This window comes from Heterocephalus glaber, unplaced genomic scaffold, assembly GCF_053883595.1.
Source record: "Heterocephalus glaber isolate CG9 unplaced genomic scaffold, H.glaber_assembly_v1.0 deba00001442, whole genome shotgun sequence".
NCBI lineage: Eukaryota > Metazoa > Chordata > Mammalia > Rodentia > Bathyergidae > Heterocephalus > Heterocephalus glaber.
Genome location: NW_028258296.1, coordinates 8,990,191 through 9,013,260, shown reverse-complemented (window position 1 = coordinate 9,013,260; position 23,070 = coordinate 8,990,191). Strand labels below are relative to the sequence as shown.

At 39.4% G+C, this 23,070-nt stretch overlaps 2 protein-coding genes across 5 annotated transcripts in view; one reads left to right on the top strand and one right to left on the bottom strand.

Annotated features, from left to right (window-relative positions):
• Positions 1-8,497: 8,497 nt before the first annotated feature.
• LOC101714691 (uncharacterized) lies at positions 8,498-9,790 on the bottom strand. Its single transcript, XM_087212676.1, has 2 exons — positions 9,077-9,790; positions 8,498-8,833 (listed from the first exon to the last, which is right to left on the bottom strand). Exon 1 carries the CDS (start codon positions 9,680-9,682, stop codon positions 9,161-9,163), a length of 522 nt encoding a protein of 173 aa, XP_087068802.1. The 5' UTR covers positions 9,683-9,790; the 3' UTR covers positions 8,498-8,833; positions 9,077-9,160.
• The window catches only part of Negr1 (neuronal growth regulator 1), an 813,948-nt gene continuing 800,634 nt past the window's right edge, over positions 9,757-23,070 (top strand). For 3 of the 4 annotated variants that reach the window (XM_087212675.1, XM_004841443.4, XM_013070962.3), the window contains exon 1: positions 9,873-10,348. In XM_087212675.1, coding sequence (XP_087068801.1) covers positions 10,173-10,348 — 176 coding nt within the window. In that variant the 5' untranslated portion in view covers positions 9,873-10,172. Of the gene's footprint in view, positions 10,349-23,070 lie in introns of all 4 variants that reach the window. The other variant, XM_004841441.4, reaches the window with a different exon arrangement.

Genomic DNA, 23,070 nt, shown 5'->3' with positions numbered 1-23,070 from the left:
TCTTCTTCCTGTAGGTGCCTAGGTTGACATAAATAAGTAACTATATAGATTTATTTATAATAATAAATAAATCCAACAGTTGTAATAGAAAACAACTTGGAAGTCTCTAAGAAGATTAGAAATACAACTACCAGATGGCATACCAATGCCCTCCTCTTCTGAGTATTGATAAACATGAAATGAAATCACTCCTCATAAGGATACCTACTCTTCCAAGTTCACTGCAGAAATCTTCACAATAGCCAAAGAATGGAAACAATTCAAGTGTCCTTAAGCAGGAAAGAGGATTTTAAAAAACAGTACATAAATACACAAAGTTGTAATATTCAACCTTAAAAAAGAAGGCATTCTGGCCATATGGTATACCATGCATAAGCCTGTGGGATATTACTTTTAATGACATAAGTCAGATAAAAAAAATAAATGATCTCATTGTATGTGGAATCTCAAAAGAAGGTCAAATATACAAAGAAGATACTGGGTACTTAGCAAAGGGAGAGACATGGGAGGAAATGGAGAGATAAAATGCTAAGTCTTAAATAAGGAAACAATCTTTCTAAAACATATTTCGAGCACTACATTTAGTTCATAGAATTTGAATGGATTTAACAAAAGTAGGTGTGAGTAGGCATCATTTCAAAGTAAAGATGCTTTAGTATTTTCGTCTGTCCCTAGTCAAACTAGGGTTGGTTCTCATTATATGTTTATTTTTTGTTGTTGTTTGTTTTAGTAGTCTTTTATTTTGCTTCATTACTGGGCATTGAACTTAACGCCTTTGAAATGAGCTACATCTGCAGCCTCTTTTTTTTTTTTCTTTCAGTCTTATTATTTTGAGACAGGATCTTGCTAAGTTTCCCAAGCTGGGTTCAAGTATGAAATCTTCCTGTGCTTAAACCTGCAATCCTCCTGCCTCAGCTCCCCAGAGTGCTGGGATTATAAGAGTATACCACAATACCTGGTCTAACTTTAGATTTGATGCAGTTTCAAAGGGCAGATATTTAAAGGCCTGTGTTTAAAAGATACCCATCATATATTAACAAACTACAAGCATTTTTTTCTTTTTATGTTCTTGATTTAAAAGGAAAATGGCCTAAAATAATAAAATATTAGGTGTTTGATTCTTTGTACCAACAGAATTTATAGCCAAATGCTGACCTAAAAGTTATTTCAGCTTAAAAAAGATTGAACTGACAAATAAATACAGTAAAAAGACAGAGAAGGGTTGATATTACTAATTTTTAAAATTTAAGCTCAAAGGAGGAAGGACTACCCATAAGCATATGAGTGGCACATGAGTAAACCAATGTGATGATTATTCTATGAGTTAGCTTAGACCTTGGTATTCAGGTCTTGGGTCAGTTACCACTCTGGATACTGCAGTAAAGGTTATTCTTTTCGAAGAGTTTAAAATGTTAAGTCTGTAGACACTGAGTAGAGCAGATTACCCTCATATTGCGGGTAGGGCTTATTCAATGAGCTGAAGACCTTAACAGGAAGAGAGAATTCTGTTAGGAAAGTGATCTCAGACTCCAGCCTCAATAGCAACTTTTATCTGTGTCTCTAGCCTATCAGCCTACTCTTTTGATATTACACTGGCTAGCTTCTACAACCATATGGTAAACCTTCTTAAAATCACCCTCCACAATCATGCACTGCATAACGATGTTTTGGTCAATGATAACCTACACATACCTTGGTGGTCCCATAAGATATAAAGAAGCGGAAGAGTTCCTACTACCTAGTGATGCCATGGCCATTTTAACACTACCACAAGGCCTGACTTGTGTTTGTGGTGATGCTGGTGTCAACTAATCTACTGTGCCACCAGTTAGAAGTATAACACACAATAATATAAAGTACATACTACCCGATAATGATATGAGTCCATTACCAGTTCATGTACTTATTCTAGTATACTTCTTATTGGTAAAGTGTACTCTACTTAGACAAGATGCTTTTTGTAAAATAGTGTGCCATGTGATGTCAACATCAGCCTCATACTTCTTGCATTTATTGTCTCTTGATCACATTACTTCTCTTGTATTCAATTTAATCTCTGGTTGTTTTGTTCATCTTGGCTTCTATGAATAAAATATCCACTGCAATTGTTGCTGGTAAGAGGCCTCATTGAGCTATTGACCCAGAAATAGAATTAAAAGTGATTAAGGCAGTGAAGGCAGAAAACCAGTGATGGTTCCTGCCTGCTACTCAGACCTGTCCCGTTTAACCTTGACTACCATCTTGAAAAATAAGAATGAAGTGGTGGAAGCTGTTAGGGAATATGATTCACAGAAAGCAACGAGACTAACTAAAATTTGGGAAGAACCTGTATCAGGCACGGAGAAGCTTCTAATGAGCTGGACTGAACACGAGAGACATAAGAATATAGCTCTCAGCACCATAATGATCACAGCCAATGCAAAATTTTGTTTTTGATGTTGAAATCAGAGGCAGGACCTGACTACATTGCAGAATTCAATGCTAGCTCTGGGAGGTTTAAATGATGCAAGAATTGTTATTCATCACATAATGTGAAATTAAGCGAAGAGTCTGAAATTGCTGATATGATGGCACCTGGAACATTTTTGGAAACTTGAAAAGGTAAGGGAGTTGTTGAGGAAAATTACTTGCCAGAATAAATCTTCAATATGGATGAAACTTCCTTATCCTGGAAATGAATGGATGAAGGTATTTTCATTTATAAGGAGGCCCAGTGAATGTCGGGTTTGAAGGGCATTGAGGACACGATAATAGTGCTGGCTGGGGACAATGTTGCAGGCTACAAATGGAAACCCTTTATGATCTGAAACAGTGACAGCCCAGGGTTTTAAACATGAGTACTTACACACTGCTACTAAAGTATACTACTACAGCAGCAAACATGAGTCATGGAAGACCCAGCTTCTCCTCCAAGATGTAGGAGTTCAAGGCCAGTCTGGGCTACATAGTGAGTTCAAGCCCAGCCTGAACTACATAGGGAGACCCTGTTTCAAAAAAACTACAGCAAGAAAAAGATTTTGCTTCCTACTGATATTGCTCCTACAGATCATCAGCTAATTGGTGATCTTTATCCCAATATCAAAGTAGTATTTATGGCTTAGACGATGACATGTTGGATCCAGCCAGTGTATCAAGGAATTAGGAGGTCTAGAAGCTCTTAAAGCCTACTACTTTAGAGGGAACTTTGCCCAGTCTGGTGCTATGACTGAGGTATGGAATCAGAAGAAACTGAAGCAAATCCAGAAGTATTGTGACCTATCTGGCAGTATCAATAACTTTACTTGGGCTTAAGTTGATATCATCAAGGCATGTATGAATAGCATATGGAAGAAAACACAAGAGATTTGTCTGATTTTAAAGAATTTACCTAAGATGAGAAGTTTGCTAAAATGGAGATGGCTGGGGTGGAGATGGAAAACACCTTTATAGATGAAAAATGCCTCTAGGAGATTGTGGAAGTGGTTCCTGAGGAACTGGCTCAGGAGGAGTTGGAGCAGAACATCAGTGCATAGCTGGAGAAGAGACAAGAGAAAAGGAAATTGCAAGAGAAGAAAAAGAAGAATCTGCAAAATTTTCAGTGCAGGGTTTAGGAGAAGTTTCTGCAGACTTCTACAATCCTTGTACAAACTGCTAATATGGACCCACGCCAACAGGTTTTCATTAATATAGAGGAATGTGCATTACCTGCTTCTGAGTAAATACAAGGAAAAAGAAAGAGAAAGAAAGAAAGGAAGAAAGAAAGAAAGAAAAAGAAAGAAAGAAAGAAAGAAAGAAAGAAAGAAAGAAAGAAAGAAAGAAAGAAAGAAAGAAAGAAAGAAAGAAAGAAGCAAGCCAAGCAATCCACCATGGACATAATTATAAGAAGAAAGACAGCTCCTCGGGGAGAGCCTCAGGCAGGTCCTTCAGAGGGTTTTCCAGAAAAAGACATCATCATCCTGGTGGATTCTGGTGTCATCCATGTGACTGTCCCTGAGAGCTTCCGTGTGGGACAGGACATGGGAGTAGACACTGGTGAGATTTATGAGTTTGTTCCTAGGTAAGCCAGAGTAATGGGTGTGCTCATGCCTCAGTTTTTAATGAAACTTGTAAGAGTGAAAAATAAATCAGTTTTTGAGACAGGAAAAAGCTCATACAATAAGGATACAAAAAAAAATAATTTTGTAGAGCTGTACAATGTGTTTAAGGCTAGATATCATCAGAGTCAAAAATTTAAAAATTAAAAATTTATGAAGTAAAAAATCTTACAGTAAGCTAAGATTAATTCACTATGGAAGAAAGAAAAATTATAAATTTAGGAAAACCTAGGTGCATAGTTTTTATAAAGTCCTCAGTATTTCACATTCACTTGACAAGTAAGCCAGACTCACACAGAGCAACTTCCGGTCTTGGCAGCTCCACTGCATTTGGTTCATGTACTGTAGAGTTGTACTAGATTTTATCTCTCAGATTGTTTTACTATGCCATTTCTTTGTTTCAATGCTTAGATATAAAAATATGTATCATTATGTTAAAATTGCCTATAGTTTTTGGTATAGTAATTTTATATTTAGGGCTGCAGCCTAGATACAAAGGACTGTACAATATGGCCTAGGTATATAGTAGACTCTATCAGTTTGGTGTAAATATAGTCTATGATGTTTGTATAAGATCAAAATCAAAATATACCCATCATTAAGCGATGCAAAGTTATGAATATAATGTGCAAATACATTATCAAATATACACGTTTTATATATGTATATATAATTATATATAATATGTATGTATACCAAGCTGATGGAAGTTTTTAATGTTGAAATTCAGGAGCATTTATAGCATCACTGTGTATAATAAACAATACAGAACATGATTGTGTGCCAACAATATAATGAATAAATATGTAACTGTAAAGTCACACTATGAAATGCTACATAGATACAAAAATGAAGAAACAACAGCTGCACAATTGTGTGGAGGAATCCTAACATATAATGTTCAGCACAAGAAGACAGATAGAAAAACAAACACTGTATAATTACGCATTATATTGATATGAAGTCGTTTTGTATAAATACATGTGAAACCAAGCTATTGTTTCAAAGACACACAAAACCAAGTGATAAAAATGTAAAGAAATGAGGAAATGATGACCATGAAATAATTATAGTGATTAATTTCAAAGGGAAAAAATTAAGGTTGTGACTAAGAAATGTGTGCTTGTAGTTTTTCTTCCTTAATCTGGATGAAACTAAATCGATATTAAATTCCTAAAATTAATTCTCTAAGCTGCACCTTTATATTTTATGCACTGTTCTGGAAGTATGTTTTTATAAGAGGGCTATATTTTAGAATAAAAATTTGAAAATGTCACGAACATGGGTGGGTATTATGAATCTGGAAAGGTATTTGATATTGGTCTTTAAGATCACTTCAGACTTGGTTGGTTTCCTCTAATCTTAAGAAAAACCAATTGTTTAATTTCCTATGACTTTTTTTTACGACTGTCACAGGTTAAAAGAATAGCCGTAAAAATCCCAATTCTTGCCGGAAATGGTCATGGAATGGAATGGCTATAGGTCTTTCCTGCTTAGAACCTTTATTCAAAGACATGTTTTCACACTCTTATTTTATGAAAACTATATTGGTGATAAAGAGTTTTTTCTTCAAATTAAAAATTAGTAATTCTTTTCAATATGGCTCCATAAGTTTACACAATGATGCCCTGTTTTTTCCCTAAACACACATGAATATACAAATTATAGAAAAAAGATAAAAGGACAGAATTAACACATAGTGGAGTGTGAAAATAAACAAAACAAAAATGCCTGCACTAAGAATCAGAACATTTTAGGAAATAAAACAACATAAAAAACCAAAATAAATATTTCTTTGGAAAAATGAGATTTTACATTCTTCATAGTCCATTAGAAAACAACAAGTTCAATGTTTAGTTTTTAATAGATGCACTTAATAATCCAAAAGCCTTGGGAAATGAAAGAAACTTAAAAATGAGTGATGTTTTTGAATGCACAAAAAATATAACAAAAGCTATAATAAAGCTAAACTTATTTTAAGAAAAAAAGAATAAAACTCTTACTGCTTTAGAACTGATTTCTACCCTCAATGTACTGTAAGATTTTTTTCTTTCTTTTTAAAGTACTTAGATGAAGTTTTCAGGGTCATTCAATGAGAGTGGCTTGAAGAGCTTTGAGAGCAGACTATGCAACCGTACCCTTCTCAAAGCCTACAAACACACTTCTTACTTCTTTCTTCTACAATAGTTGGAGTAACTAAACTATGCAAAACAAAAGTATGCATTCCTAAAATATAGAAGACATGGTCACAATAATGGTGTTGGAGCTATACTTTTACAGCCTATAGATAAAAATCACAGGAAGATATTTTTGTTATGGTCCCTCATTAAATTCATTGCATCAGTGCTAATTTGACCTACTGGATCTTACATTGGGTAAAGACATTGAACAGAGGAGGCGTGGATTTTGTAACTCCACATTGCAAATAGATATTTTTGTTTAAACCACAAATCTGCCTCATTGTTTTATTTGAAAAGGAGTATTTTTAGAAATATACCCTACAGTGGAAGGTTTCTTAAATTGCGGTGATTCATTACCACCATTCCACATGACATTGAGCAGTGTCTAGAGAAATTTTGATGTTTACAACTGCTGCCATCTACTATTAATGCTGGCATCTAGCCTGGAGAGCTGTGGACGCTGCTAAATATTACCCAAGGTGCAAGGCAGTCTGCACTGTGATTACTTGGCCATCCGTGTCAGAAAAAGTCTAGGTTGAGAAATCCTGCAACTGATTTCCTAGGCTCTGTACACCTCACACTGATTTGAAAACCATCAATACAGGTCAATTTTAGTTGAGAAGGTGCTCTAAGCTAACAGTTCAATTCAAATAGAGAATCAGTTACAGACAGGTTTGTGCTGTGATTCATACATTCTGTGGATAGGGCCTTCACAGACTCCTTCAGGAATTACAAAGTGCTTTCATTGTCTCTTTCTATTAGGTTCCCCGAACTGCTTTGCCTAAAATTTTTCATGTCCAGGCAGTGATAATAACAAGAAAGATGAAAGTAGCTTTCCTTCTGATCTAAATCAAAGGTGAATGCATATTCTATTTTTTCCATAATAATATCATGTACACCACTGAATTTTTTTAAAAAGGGCTTATTAAATAAAGAAGTTTTATAATATTACCCTTTTCAAAACATTTGAGTGATTCAAAATACAGTTTAGAAGGCATGAAAGAAAGGAATTTTGATAATGGAATAATCAACCATCTTAATCAGTCTCTACTCTTCTTCCAAACTAGTTCCATAGTGGGTTGTTGTAATTCTTTAAAAAACAAAATAAATGTAATTATACAAGAATTAATCCCAATGTCAGCATCTAAAAATTCTGATCAAGGATGTATCCCCATTACACCCAAAACAATCTTCACCACCTAAAAAGTTTGAAGCAGTGTTGTTGTCTGTTCTTGATACAGGAAGGGTTTCTCCTTCTTTCATTTTGTAGTTTTCGATCTGGCTTTCCCTCAAAAGCAGCCAAGAATTCCAGGATTTATGACCCTGCTTGGAAGAACTCTAGGACCTCAAAAGCAAATATTGGAAACCAATTATTATTATTATTATTATTATTGTTGTTGTTGTTGTTGTTGAAAGGTCAAAGGGAAAGAATGCCATGAAAGCTTTTGAAACCATTTTCCTCCCCAGGCAGAGGACAGCAGTAGAACACAGTGTAAAATGGGCTGCCCACCCAACATTCTGGCACTCATTTTAAATCCTAGCAGTGAGCAACCTCTAAATAATCTGTCCAATAGTCCATGCATCTATAAAACAGATTTACTCAGTGCTTGCTGGGGATGAGTTCTGGGAGCGTTAAGTGCCTTCTGATCAGAGAATAGCAGCTGACAAATAGAAGTAAGGAAAAGAAACTCTGCCTTTAAATAGAAGCCGCTCCAGCTTCCCTTCCTTTGCGAGCCCAAAGGGTTGTTGCTCACATTGAAACTGCCGCCCGGCTCCAACCTTGGTCATGGAAGCCCCTCCTCCTTCCTCCCCTCTGCCCACCCGGGACCCTGGAGAGATGCCCTCTCTGGGAAGCCGCAGTTAGGAAAGGATGCCTTTGATAGGCTGTCCTAGAAAACTCTGGTACCTTTAACCCTGCGTCAAGCAGTACTAAACCCAGTCACATTGCAGGAAGCTGCACTTTACAAGCTTGTCTTCCCTGGGATCGAGTTTATCTCTAGAGAAAATACTACATAATACTACCTAGTTCTGCCCATGTACGTGACCTGTCCGTTCTTCTAATCCCTCGTTTGCCCCAGATAATTTTAATCTTTATCCAGCAGCGAGCCGCAGGAGAACGGAATATGGAGCTAAGGAGAGAGATGACAGCGTTACCTAGGTATTTGGCACCAGCGTTAGCGCGAGTCTGTCATTTGACAATTATTTCCCTAGCACGCCAGACGGTAAAGAAAATGTTTTCATTCATCCGCAAATGACTAACATTTTATTGATGTTTCAAAACGAGGCTGAATGCTGGTGCACTTTGCATTTCCAGGCGGCTCGGAGAACTGCGCTCCGGCGCGGGCAGCTCGGTCCGCGGCGGAGTCTCGGGGTCCGCGGGCCGGGCGAGCTCTGGGCTCGGTTGGCGCGGGCGGTCCCAGCCTGTCGAGTCCGTCCCCGTCTCCAAGCTCGGCCCTAAGGATCACCGCGCAGCGCAACCCCGCCGGCCTCGCCCAGCTCGCTGCTCCCGAGCGCGGTCGGGCGCGAACGGTTCCGCGGCTTCACCTCCAGGGAAGGAAGACCGGGTCGAGGCTTGGTCTCCTGCAAACCCCGCGGAAGCGGGAGGGGGAGGACGGCCTGGATGAGAAGGGCCGGTTTATTTGGCTCCACTCGTTTCTCTCTTCCACTCCCGCCCTGCTGCCCAAACTCCGCCGTGAATGTGACGGACCGCTGAGCCTCGGACTCCCACGCGGGGTCGGGCTGATTCCTACAAGGTCCGCAGGGTCGCAAGGGAGCGCCCCGCGCCCCGCCCGATCGGCCCCCACGGGTGAAAGCGCCTCTCACCTAAGGGGCCGGCCGCGCGCGGGCGCCACAGTTAAAACCCTGGATTTCGGTCCCGGACTCCGCAGCCCGCAGTCCCGCCCCTGATCACAGCGCGCCTGCGTCTGGCGCGCTCCCCACCTTCCCCCTCGGCGCGCTCCCGCGCTGCGCCCCTACTGCGGTCACGCGCGGGTCGCACTTCGGGGTCCGCGCGCCCGGGCCCCCGGCCGAGCCTCGACCCACGCGGGCCGACCCGACGCGCACGGCCGCGGCGCTCCCGCCAGGCCTGGCCCCTCTCCGTGTCCCCGCACAGAAGAAATAAAAACCCAATAAAACCCAGCCCGCTCCGGCCGGCACCCCGCACGCCTCCTCCCCCGAGTGGGCCGAGTGCGGCGGGACCGCTCGGCGCTCGGGGAAAGCGAGCGTCAGCACAGTCCGGCCGCGCCTGGTGCCGGCTACAACTCGAAGACTAAACTTGGGGCGCGGGGGGCGGGGCGCAGACCCCGAGGTGCCCGCGGGTGGCCCCAGCGGGGCCGGGCTGCGTGCGGGGAGACGTCGTCTCTCCGCGCTTCGGTTTCCTCTTTTCTCTCTCTCCCTCTTTTGCTCCCCGTTTTCCCCGCCCGGCTCCATCCCGCATCCCCGGGTGGGGTTGCCAGGGAAACGGCCGCCTGGCAACGCGCGCGAGCCCGGGGGCCAGGGCCGCCGCTGCTCCCGCGGCTCCCGCAGCCCGAGCCACCGCGATCGCAGCCGCCGCCGCCCCGCGCCACTCCCTCCCTCCCGCCGCCGCCCCGCGCCTCCCTGCCTCCCCGCCTCCTCGCTAGGGGGTGCGCGAGCCGCCGGGCGCCGGCACGCACGCTCCGCTCCGCTCCGGACACGGCGGAGCAGCCGAGAGGAGGTGTAGCGGCGCGGAGCCCGAGGGGCGGGCGGAGAGGAGGAGGAGGAGGAAGAAATAAGAGGAACAACACCCAACAAGTAGGAGCGCGGAGGAAAGCAAGAAAAGAAACCCACCCACTCCAAAAAAAAAAAAAACAAAAAACCCCAGCGGCGCGCAGCCGGCTCGGGAAGACGCGGGGCTGCGGGGCGGGGGCGAGCGGAGAGCGCCGAGCGAGAGCCGCGCGGGATGGACGCGATGGTCCTGCTGCAGGGCGCCTGGGGCTCGAACCAGTGGCTGGCGGCGGTGCTGCTCAGCCTGTGCTGCCTGCTGCCCTCGTGCCTCCCGGCCGGACAGAGCGTGGACTTCCCCTGGGCGTCCGTGGACAACATGCTGGTCCGGAAAGGAGACACGGCGGTGCTCAGGTAGGGGGACGCGCGCTTGCCGGTCCTGCTTGGCTCCGGCCCGGCCGTCTGTCCGTCCGTCCGTCCGTCCGTCCGCCCGCCCGCCCTGGCCGCCCTCTCCGAGGGCTTCCTCGCAGCCCCGCGGTGCTCAGGATCCTCGGCCCGGGCTCCAGGCGCCCAGGTGCTCCGGAGCCGGGCAGGTGGGAGCGGTCTGGGCCGGGCCGGGCCGGGCCGGGGCAGCCGGGCAGTGGGGAGACCGAGGCCCGAGCCCTGGCAGACCCGGCCCTGCCTCACCGCCGGGGCGCCTCTGGCCGAGTCCGACAAGTTTACGGGCGCCTTTCTGTTTTCCCCTGAGCAGGAGCGACTTTTGCAAACTGCTCCGTTTATTTTCCCTCTCGCTCGGACGCCTCCTGCTCAATTTCCTCACTGTTCTTTCTTTCCTTTCGCTGCTTTCGCTTTCTCCCTTCGCTCTCCCTTCTTTCTCTCGTTTTTCATTTTCTCCGTGCTTTGCTCTCTTTCCTCCGTTGCATCCCGTCTTTCCTGTTTTTACTGTTTCTTTTTCCGATCTCCTCCCCTAGTTAATCACCACCACTCTAACTCCACATCCACTCATTTGACTCCCTTTGCTCTTCTTTTCACCCCTTCCTCCCCCTGAGCCCCCTCCCCATAAATGTCCTTATTCTGTGCCTCATCTTCCCTCTCTGACTTCCCCAGTCCCTGTGCCCAGCTCTTCCCCCTCCGTGTCACACCCACATGCAGTTCCAGGGCCCCTCAGGACTGTTTTGTCAAGTGAGAAACGCTCCGGGTCTTCTGGGCCTCACACACACTGGGTCTTCATATTCCAACAGCCGCTTCCCCGTTCAGATTTTCAGATTCTCTCACTGCTTAAAAGGCACAGTCTCTGGCTCCACACGCTGTCACTGTCACTCACATGTGTACACACTGTGTCTCTCCTCACTCTCACACTGTCTCCCATGCTGCTCATCCCCACTCCCAGGCCCCTGCAAACCTTTTTCCTTCCTGTTTTCAGTTTTACTCCCATCCTCCCTTTCCCCCTCTTTTTCAAGCTTGAACACTGAAGTGTTTGGTCTTTAATGAACCTCCCAGCCTGGCTGTGCCCCTAAGCACTGCACAGTGAGCTTCTAGAAACATTTGCTCTCCTGTGAAAATACAGATTGATGATCAGCACTGCTCAGGTCTAAACAAGACTAACAGCCCTACACCTTCATTTCCTGTGGCCCCCACTTCTGCTTTGATGCCCCCGCCTACCATACACCTCAGATCTTCCGGGAAGATCTGCTTTCTCTCCACTGGGTGGTAGTTGACTTATAAGTGTAGACTGCACGGAGTGAGTGTATGTGGTATGCCTAAGGTGAAAGAGAGTGGGATATATTTGTGCTTGAATCATGCAGCGTTTTAAATTCAGTCATGTGGGTGTGGTATATATGACTTGTACATTTGGAAACATGCTTATGAGCCCTTATTTACATTAAATGCTATTATAACTTCAAATACACACCAATACTGTATGTTTTAAATGATGTTTTCTTTGTTACAAATACAACTGTGATACAAAAATAACAAATTTTTTTTTGTGATAACATATTAAAATAACTTTTCATTGTTGGTAGTAGCGATGAGCACTTTGTCACTTAGCAGATGTAAATTAAACCTATGTTTACTCCTGATATTAAGTTTCTTTTAGAAGTTTGCGTAACAGTGTTAATGACAAAATGCACCTTCCTTGTCAGGGAGCTGCTATACAGTGTTTGTACTGGCGTGTTGCTTATGTGTAGTGAGCAGTACCATTTCAGTGTCATGGGTTTGGTGGATTGCTGATCTTTTCTTGATATCTCTTGGCATTTTGTCACCCAGGGAACAATGTAATAAACTGTATGGTCAATTAAAATAGCTGCCCCTAACTCCCGTTTCCTGGAGGCATACATTTAATTCAGTCATTGCTTGCAACACTAATACTTTGCTAATCTGTGGAGGCAAGGCAGTCACAGTGTTTTTGGTTTAGTGTGAACCTTGTTTACTTTCTAGGTATTGCTCCTCCTGCATTCATTTGCCATATCTGGAATTTTGTAATATCTTAATTTAGGTAACTTTTAAAACTTCTAAAAGAGAAAAGAATATCTGTCTCTTCTCAATGATGCTTCTAACCAATTGGGTTTTATTGTTTTAGATTTTTAATAAAAAATAATTTTTGTCATATATGAAACAAATTTTATCTTCATTACTTTTTACCCCAAAGAATTTTCTGACATTACTTTTATAATTCTTTGGGGAGTATCCAACTGTTGAACTTTTTACATTGCCCATAGCTTTAAATATAAGTTAACATTTTTTTTACAAGAAATTCTCCCTCCATTAAAAAATGTAGTATCAGTTATTTTTCTTGACGTCTCCTGGGTCTGTATGTGCTTTGTTCATAGATGAAGGCAGTTAGGGCTTACAGATTCACAGAAGGTGAAAGAATCAAGTGACAAAATTTTCATCAAGAGTAAAGTCATGTACTTATTTTTTTTACTTCTGTAGTTAAAATCATAGTTGATGTTATTTTCTAATTTAATAGAAAACAAAACAGATATACATTATGAACTCCCCCCTGCCTTCCCGTCAATACACAAACATGAACTGGGTGCTTCAGAGAACACTTAGCCAAATTAAATATCATTTATCAAGCTTTACACAATATATTTTGTTTTTTGTTGTAACATATTCCTCAAAATGCCTAAGAGAAACCAGAAAGGGCACAACAGTTATCAAATAACTTTGAGTGCTAAAGGCCTAACAGTGCAAACATGCCTGTCAGTGACTCTGTGGCTTGTGGTTCTGTTAATGAAACTGAAGTTTAAAGGTCAAATGACACATTGCCATCTACTTAGTGCCAGAATATCTGTTTTTAGGGGAGAATTGAAAATAAGACACAACAAAAGTTTTCCTGAGTTGGAGCTGTATCTGAAAGACAAAATCATTCTGTTACCTACTAACTGTATCATTTTGTAAAGAGTATTTGTTTAGTTTATTTATAAAGAAATCCCATTTGATAATTTTAACATCATTATTCTTTGCAGCTTTGGTTTTTAAGGTTAGTTAATAATACTATTCACTGCTGTATCTCTGAAAGATAAACTTGAAATATTTGGACCTTCTTGATAAACTAATGATGCAGCTACTCAGTATAGTAACTTTTAATACTTCTCTTAACTAAAATTTCAATTTAAGTAAATAATGAACATCTAAAAGCACAGTGTAATTTTCTATAAACACAAACTGTTTGCCTTATAGTTGATTGCTACTACCTAATATGTATAGTATTTTATTCCTGAAAAACTGTGTTGATTTGTGTCTGGAAAAATAAACTTTTCGCTGGTCTCAAGGTCTGGGTAACAGTGTCGGGGTGACAGACTACAGGGAAAGAGATGCTGCAACCATTGGCCACCTTAACACCCAGGGTTTGTGCCCCAGGAGAATCAAGCCAAGCATTGTTATGTAACTGCATACATCCCAGATGACTTTTTCAAATATAATTTTGTGATTGCTTTAATGTCCATCAGTTGTTTTATTCTTACCTGATTAACAAACACGGGGTATGAACAGATCAAAAATATTCCACATTCTTTGGAAACAACTCTTCTCTTTGAGCATGCTCATTTACATCCTCCCTGTGCGTGCGTATTTTTTACACACATCATTTTTAAGCTAATTTTTTCAATCTGTTTCTCATTCAGCACTTCCGTGTGAATTTCATGCGGTTTTACCACCTTCATGATATGAATTGAAAATATCCTATTAACTGGTTGTCATGCTTTAATCATAGGAGATAAGAGATTCTATTCTTTAATGTGATACCTTCTTTTACTTTGGCAAAATTGAACACACCTCTGCAATTTAAATGCACTGGATTTGAATGGAAGTGATGTGGTAACTTCCTATGACATTTGTAGCAAGAGGGAGGACTTTTGCTTACCACATATTTATATGGGAGAGTCTTCCATTCCATTGGAAGCCTCAGAATTTTTCCAAGTAGTTTTATAAATGGGCATGACAAGCACTTACTCCTTCTCAGAGTCTTTGTTGAATATGTTTGCGCTTTGATTAGACTACACTTAGTAGTATTGGTTTGAAATGCATGTTACTGTTTTTAATGAATAAAAAGATTTATGTAAGAATGAAGAATTACCAATAGCAGTAAAAATCAATTATGCTGTACTTTGAGAATATCACTGGAAGCTCTCACATTATCTGTTGAATTATTCCTACATACAGTTGCATTTTGTATTCCAAAAAAACTCTTCAGATCTACAAGCATCTTCAAGTTAGAATATTCAACATTATTTAAAGAACTCAGTGTTTATTAAATAATGTCATTGAATATATATGTGTAAAATTCTGAGATTGTTTCCTTCTTCCAAAAAGGGAGAGATAATAGATTATCGTAGTCCATCTGGAAAAATATGCTCTGGAATATGGAATAAAACACTACAGTGTTACCTTCCCTGATTTTTTAGAACTGTTCTGAAATTTCTGAAATTATTTGGTTTATTAATATGAAACCACTATTAATTAAAGGACAGCATATTAGTTTTCAATTTTCTAGACACATTTATTTTTGCCCAGTCTTTTTTAATTCTGAATAATTCAGAAGTCCATTTGTGGGCTGGAGATTTAGGTCAGTGGTTCCACGGACTGCCTTGCAAGCGCAAGGTCCTGAGTTTGATCCCCAGTACCAAAAAAAAAAAAGTCCATTTGTTTGTGTAAATCCTTGCACCCAAACATGTTAATGAACTACTTACTTTAAACAGATTGATTTTATGATCAGATTACCCCGTGGAATAAATTGTGGGTAATACTTGAGATCTAAATAATTTAGACCAGGTCGCATCCTGGCTTATGGTGGTGGATGGTGTCCTAGGTGACCAGGACACCTTGCTCTTCTGTGTTTTCAGAGATGAGATAGAACTACCAATCCGTCCAGTCTTCCATGTCAGCTGTCTTCAGGCAGTTACTGGTGAGTGGAAGATAGTTTTGGGAGAAAGGAGATCAAGACAAAGTGAAAACCCAGGACATCTGTCCTCTTTTCCTCTCTTGTTTGAGGCAGTATCTAGTAGTATTTTCATCTCCCACTGGAACTTCTCTGTGTCAGATTCAACCTGAACACTAGCTCCTTGGCTTTTCCTGCTTTATTCCTTCATTCCTCCGGCCTAGGAGCAGTAGTGATTTCCTCCTGGTACAAAACCTTGGGCTGTCTCACCAGCCTGTGGGATTTTCAGGATTCCATGCCTTTCATACTAAATTCATTACATCAAACCACCTCTGTTTTAAATATCCAGAATGCTTTAAGTGTTACTCGCAGAGCCCTGATTGAGAAACAGAGAAAAGTAATAGTTTTGGTGGTTTTAATTATGTCTGATTGAATGACTGTTTTGCCATGGTACTAAAATTTTGCTTACTAGCCCTGGACGTAATAATTACTTCAGGAGACACGCTCAGACATGCCAACAGGTGAGGCATATAATAAAGGAGATGAATACATTGTTTCTTTTTTTGTAGTCGCCTTATGGTGAGAATAATAAATGGAATGTATAAAAACTGAGTTCATGTACAATTGGATAAACAAATTTAGGGGCAAATTATTTAATTTTTATGAGTGGAAAGTAAAGTAGTTGATGAAAATGTATAGATAAGATTTGCATCTTTGTTTTGTTTTGTTTTTTTAAAGGGTGCAAAGAGCACTAGGACTAAACCCTACTTCTAGATATGGGATCAGAATGCTAAGATGATCCCTACAGGGTTGCCTGTGGAAATCAATAGGAATTAAAGGATTTTCTTTTATGTGGCCTAATACCTGAGGAGCTAATCAAAGCTTCTAGATTCTTCTGAAGCATATGACCATAACAACGTTCATGGTTCAAGTATTTGACTCTTGTAGGAATTAGGTTCTAAAAGCAATGAAATCTTTTGAATTATAAATCATACCATTTTTGTATCACATCTTGTTTTGAAGTGGAATACATTAAAACATTATGGACTTCACATGACTTATACATAGAAGACCTTCACAAAGCTACGCGAGCTTCAAAAGTGAGTAATACTGTGCGTGAAACTTACTCCTCCCCTTAATTAAGTTTTAGAAAATTTAGTGACTGGTGACTTCCCCCCTCACTTCAACAAAGCATTTTCTGAAACGCTTCTGTTAGTATCTGGCTCCAGTGTAAACAAGCAGTCACCATCCTACTTTTAGAACATTTCCCCAGGACTTTGATGGAAAGTGTTAATTTCACATCATCGTTGATGAAATGGGCTTCTTTCAGGGATATTCTCAAGAGGATTTCTAAATTGAGAACAAAACTAAGCTTCTTAGTCTATGCCCTCCTGTCTCTCTCCAAGCTTTACTAATCCACTAAGATCATTTTTGACACTTTACTTGTATACAAAAAGATCAAACTATTGATCCATTCTTTTCCTCAGAGTACCATATTACCCATCTTTTTTCTTTGCTAAAGGAAATCAGCAATTGAGTCAAATCCTATTTTTAAGATATTTAATATATTTCATATTAACTAGTCAGACAAGATCTCTACATACTTTCTGAGAGTAAGACTAGGATTTTTCTATGTAGGCATAATCGTTACTGAATTGGATTTCAGTTACTCCATGATGTGACATTATTATGATTTACAAGATTTTAAAGAAAGTAAATTTTTTTTATGTTTTCCCCTGTTGTACATTCTGTTCTTCAGTGCTGCATTTTAATTGAAAAATCTGCTGGATTCGTAAGTGCCGTGGCTCTTGTTCATCTATCCACTGGGCTTTAGCAGTACCTGACATATACAAAGCATCACCTAGTGATTTTGGAATATTAGTGAAGGAATAAATATAATTGTTCTTTAATTTGTTGTTTCACATTTTAGTAACTGCAGTATCTTTAATCCTACTTTGATCTTCATGCTTATAGGTGTTAATTTTTTTAATGAATCTATATCCCACAATCTCTGTGTTAATAATTCTTGCAAAAGCCTTACTTGATTAAGGCATACACAATGAAAACATCCAGTGCCTTTAAACTGTAAGAAACAATCTACGGGAGGGTCTTGAATAAAATATATGGGGTACTAAATATATTTTAAAATAAAATGGACTATGTTAAAATATTATAAGGCCTTTTATAATAAAGGGAAATAGTGTTTATGTGTTTGTGTGCATTTGTGTATATGCTGTCAATTATATAAATATATGTATTTTTTTTCAGTACTTGGTACTAGGGCTTGAACCAGAGCCTTGCACATGCTAGGCAAGTGCTCTATGGCTGAGCTGCATCCCCAGCCCTGAAATATATTTCTTACTGTGGATTTCAGCGGAAAAATCTTTGAAGTGCAATGGTCTAGTTGCAAGTTTTTAAAGGTGTTAACGATTTTATAGAGAGCCAAGATTTAAAGTTATATGAGGACTTTTGCTCTAACTGTAATCAGCATAAAACTGGAATAGTTCACATTTGTAAAATGTCTATTGTGAACCTCTAATAATTTTTTTGGTTTTACCTCAAACTGTGGAAACTTCTGTTTCTTTCTCCTAAGACTTCAATTATTGAAATCAATAAAGATAACAGAGGTAGAAAGCATTGCCTATTGCTACAGATGAATAGCTCTTAATTGTGAAAAGTAGCTATGCAAACCAGAATAGAATTTTGTATCATTCCGACTACTGCACAGATGTAGGTCAACAGAACTTTATAAACCACAGGTTATTGATACTAGCTGATAGAATTTTGATGTGGTCAAAAGGCTATGATTTATAATGTTGAGGAGGTCATCAAATTAGCATTGTGCTTTCTGTGCCGTATCGAGTTCTGAACCCTGACAGAGGACCTCTGAAGCTCTTTAGCATCCGGCTGGCATGGGTATTGATCTCTTAATCCTTTCCCTAAGAAAAGTGGACTGGAGGAAAGGAGGCTTTTGGCAGTGTTGCCTGTATTCAATGTTGCTTTTTTGAGTAGAGGCCAATTCATTGTAATTTCCAAATAGCTAGTAATTTGCCGATTTTAAGGAAGATGTTTATAACCCTTTCAGTCCAGAACCAAACTCTTCTTTATTGAATTTCACAAAATCATTTGGACCCAGGGCCCATGCCCATGCTCATGCTACATAGTAGATCTATCCTTCTTCCTTCCTTCCTTTCTTTCTTTCTTTCTCTTTCTTTCTTTCTTTCTTTCTTTCTTTCTTTCTTTCTTTCTTTCTTTCTTTTCTTTCTTTCCCTCTCCCCCCCTTCCTTCCTGCCTGCCTTTTCTCTCTCTCTCCCTTTCTTTCTTCCTTCCTTTCCTCCTTCCTTCCTTTCTTTCTTTCTCTCTCTCTCTCTCTCCCCCCTTCCTTCCTGCCTGCCTGCCTTTTCTCTCTCCCTTTCTTTCTTTCTTCCTTCCTTTCCTCCTTTCTTTCTCTCTCTCTCTCTCTCTATTTCGCTACATAGTAGATCCTTCCTTCCTTTTCTTTCTCTCTCTCTTTCTTTCTTTTGCTGCATAATGGATCTTTCTTTTTCTCTTTCTTTCTCTCTTTTTCTCTTCCTCTCTTCCTCTCTTTCTTTCTTTATTTAATCTTCATTTGTAGCCGCTGTCAGAGTATTTACAGGTTCTTGATCACTTAAATGGTCTTGGTAAATGTGTGTTCTGTTGTCTTCATAAGCCACTTTCCTCCCAAGAAACTACATTAAATTCAGATATAGTCAGTCATTTTAGGATACATTGTAAATATAAAAGCTGTAACTAGAAGACAGTGGTACAGATTCACTCCAGTAACATCACCTTCTATTGTATAAAGATGTTAGAATAAAGGGATCATAAAAGTTTTGCTAATCTTATAGACAAAATATTTCCTACAGGAAAACATAGATATATTTAATTTGTATGTAATCTTTTTTTCAAAATAATTCTTAGTTACCTTTTCTTGTTGCTGAGACAAAATACCCAATACTCAAAGTTAAAGGAGGAAAGGATTATTTAGCTCTGAGTTTGAAGAAGTTTTAATTTATGATTGGCTCCGTCTCAGGGTGGCATGGCAGAGGTGCATCACAGAGGAAAAACAGTTTATAGTGGGGAGAAAAGTAGCATAGAAGCAGCAGCTGACCTGTTTTTTTCCTGTCCCTTTCTATCCCCTAGGCTGTCTTTTGGGGGTGCCATGTACACTTAGGGTGGCCCTTCTACAGCCAGAACTATGCTACAACAATCAGTGAACTAATTTAGTTATCCCGCACCCTTAATCCAAGCACCACACACAATTCCCGCATTAAATACCTTGTATGTGGCCACCTCTGAATAGCCCCACCTATGACCACATAAGGCTTTTAGGGGACATCTAGACACAAGCCATGACAACATCTTGGGTAATTGATAAGTTAAATACAAAAAGGCAACTCTGCTGGTTTACATAGTGTTTGGCACGTTGTTAATGATCAAACCTTGAATATAGAGTAAAGAAGTGGAAGTAGAAAGAGAGGGAGAAATTGAGGAAGAGAATATCTTGTCCTGAGTTACTTCTATACAATTGAATTACAGCTTGAGATTCGTTGGAATGACATAAAATTAAGCCCAGAAAATTTACTATAGTAAGAGGACTGCAGTAAGAGGAAATGTATTACCTTTAATACTGTTAATTGAATAATGGGAATTATCCTTCTAATGTGATGAAATGATATACAAATTGAAATTCTAGAATTGTGTTTTTCACTCTGGTGTAGTTCCAAACAAGTTACAGGTCCATTTATGTTTATTTAGAATGTAATGGCTGAATACTTTGGACTCCAATGATTTCAACATCAAAATTTTTATTAGAACATATTAACCAAAAGAACATTCATACAGGTATCTGGACACTTGTTAACCATATATTATTGATTAATTTTTGTACATCATTAATATGAAATGATAGCTATAAAGTGTTAGCAGTTTTGAAGTTACTTTTGCTTATTCATAATTTTTTAACTGTGACTTTTTAGCTTGATTGAAATTGGTCATAGTTTGAGGTATCTAGAATGTGCGTGAGCAGAGTTTTGGTTGCTGATTCTCTACCTACTATGTGACTAACCTTGAAACAATGCTTTGCTTCCCATGAGGAGCTTGGTGGGTTATGAGAGATATGGCAGGTAATATAACGATAGCATAGGAAGCATAGTAAACACTAAATTTATGTCAGGCAATGATTCTGAGCTGCTTTTCTTCTAATCTCAGTCTGAAATTTATTCATGCCACTTATTGATGTAAATATACAGTATTTTCCTATCTTAAATCCCTACCAGTTTTGTGACCATCTGTGCAATATCCATTGAACATATATTTTGTATTTTAATGATTATATTCAATTGGCCTAATTAGATTTGTTGTATGGCCCAATAAACGAGTGAGATGCCTCCAACTCTGGATGTGGAAACACCACAAGGGACATTAAGAGTCTTCAGCCAGTGCTGGTAATGCACTGGAATCACAGACCTTATGCTTGACCAACTGATGGTGATTCGGTTCACTTACTGCTATACTAGTGAGGTGCCACTGGGTGGTAACAGGAAAAATCGAGGACATGAGGGGGAAATGAAAAGCAAAATAAAGAAAATAAACAAGAAAGATTAGGAAGTATAATGTCTTAGCAGTGAAAATGTCAGAAGATGAAAATTGGCATTTGTGACAGCTTAAAGTGGAAGGTGCGGTAAGGGGACCACATTGGAATAGTGGATAAGAGGGCTAAAATTAAAAAGAAATACAGTAGGAAACTGCATTCTGCGTGGGTAGCAAATAAACATCCCAAATTAGGTGGCTCCTGTGGTTCCTCGGTTCATTTCTGTGTTACGGTGAAGGCAGGACTGTTCAGAAGCAGTATGTATAGGCAAGAGTTTTCTCTGCGTTGCCATTGTAGCCACAGACAGTATGCTGAGTAGAAGCTCAGAAGTTATGTATGAATGTTTGCTCTGATTCTGCATATCTGCAGAATATGCAGCAGAATGTTTTATGTTTATAATGATGTAGTTATCATCATCATGATTCAGATTCATCTAATCCTCTGCAAGTATCTACTGTATCTAACATAGTTTCGCAATAATATACAATAAGGCATTCTCCAAGTTTTTTGGCAAGACTGTTTGTAAAGATATGGTAGCTGACCTTAGGTTGGAACAGGTTAGGATGTGCCTCTGTCAGAATTCAAATATAGTTCTTTCTGTAGCAAGTTCAGTGATTTCACTATTAACTGACATTTGTTTCTCAAAAAAGATAAAAATAATTGATAAATTCCTTGCTTATTCAGTTATTAAACAGCAACTTCATTTTAGCTACTTTTGTGTCTATAGTGATAAAAAGTCATGAAGGTACATTATGTATTTGAGAAAAAATGTGAAATTATTTTAAATGGTACTAAGTATACATCATAAACGAAATGACCAACATCTGAATTTACTAGGAAAATAGTAAGTTCCTAAAATTATAGATTTCCTGAGGGAAAAAACCTCATCCAACAATGATTACAGTCCTAATGATTACAAGTTGTGGATAACACGGAAGAAAGAAATAAACAGCTACTAAACATGATGAGTAGTTAGTATTATATATTAATTAGTATATCTTTGCAGTGGCCTCTAATTTTTCTAATTTATAAGCAGGGAAGAAGCTTCATTTAAGCTGAGTATCTTTCTGAACTTTAGAACATGGAATAGGTGCACAACCAACATTTAATCTTAGCCCTGTGTCTCCAAAGCTTGTGCTCATTTGTGAATGCCACAGTGTTCTTGGAGCTATTTGTATTTTGTAGTACTTAAAAGCAAAAAAAAAAAAAGAAGAAGCAGAAGTTGCTTGTGATAGTATTCCAAGTTCCCAGTTTAATCATATTTATGCTAATTCTAGTGTAACTGAAGACTTGAATCTTATTGGAAAGGCCTCAGTAGCCCAGAGTTAAATACCACTATTCTTAAATTAGACAGGAAATTCAAAAAATTGACAAGCCGGTAAAAGATGGTTTTACTCCAACTTTATTAAGCATGCCATTAATATGTTACACAGTCTTATGATTAATTGCTGTTTGAATAAAATCAAACGTTAGACATGTTGCCTTTTCCTGCTTACTGGTAGGAGAGTCTATATAGTTTATAGCCTAATTGGGTAAAAATTTGTTTTTATCTGATAGGATGTAATTGAAGAATATTTTTCAATTTATTCACATTTCACCCTACTCCAGACTTTTTGTGTATAACCCCCCAAATTATAAATTTCATGATGATTTCTTCTTTATGTAATGTGGAATTACAGAAATAGTCTCTGATTACTTTTATATGGTGTATTCTGTTTGCTCCCTGAGAATTTCTGCGGTTTACTTATTTCTAATTCATGAAAGTTTTCTGATACTCTGAAAAGTAAATTTGAAGAAGTGATGACCATCCCATTAATCTTGTTTCTACTTTCAGACTCATTGTTTTCTTTATTTAAAATGCTTCCCTTCATACTCTCCTGTCTGATTTTTGAATAAAGTTTTCCCCAGATGTATCGTTAACAGTTGACCTATTCTGATTATTCATAAAGTTTATTTTTTTCTCATAATTTCTTCTGATAAATTGAAATATTCTTGCCATTGTAATGTGTTCCTTCTAAAATAGTGTGCTTTTCTCAGTATACTTGTGTTATCTTTTTCCTTGGTTAGAATGTTAATATGTGTAAGGAAGACTTGGTAATTAACTGTGATCAGGAAGACTTCGTAATTAACTGTGATCAT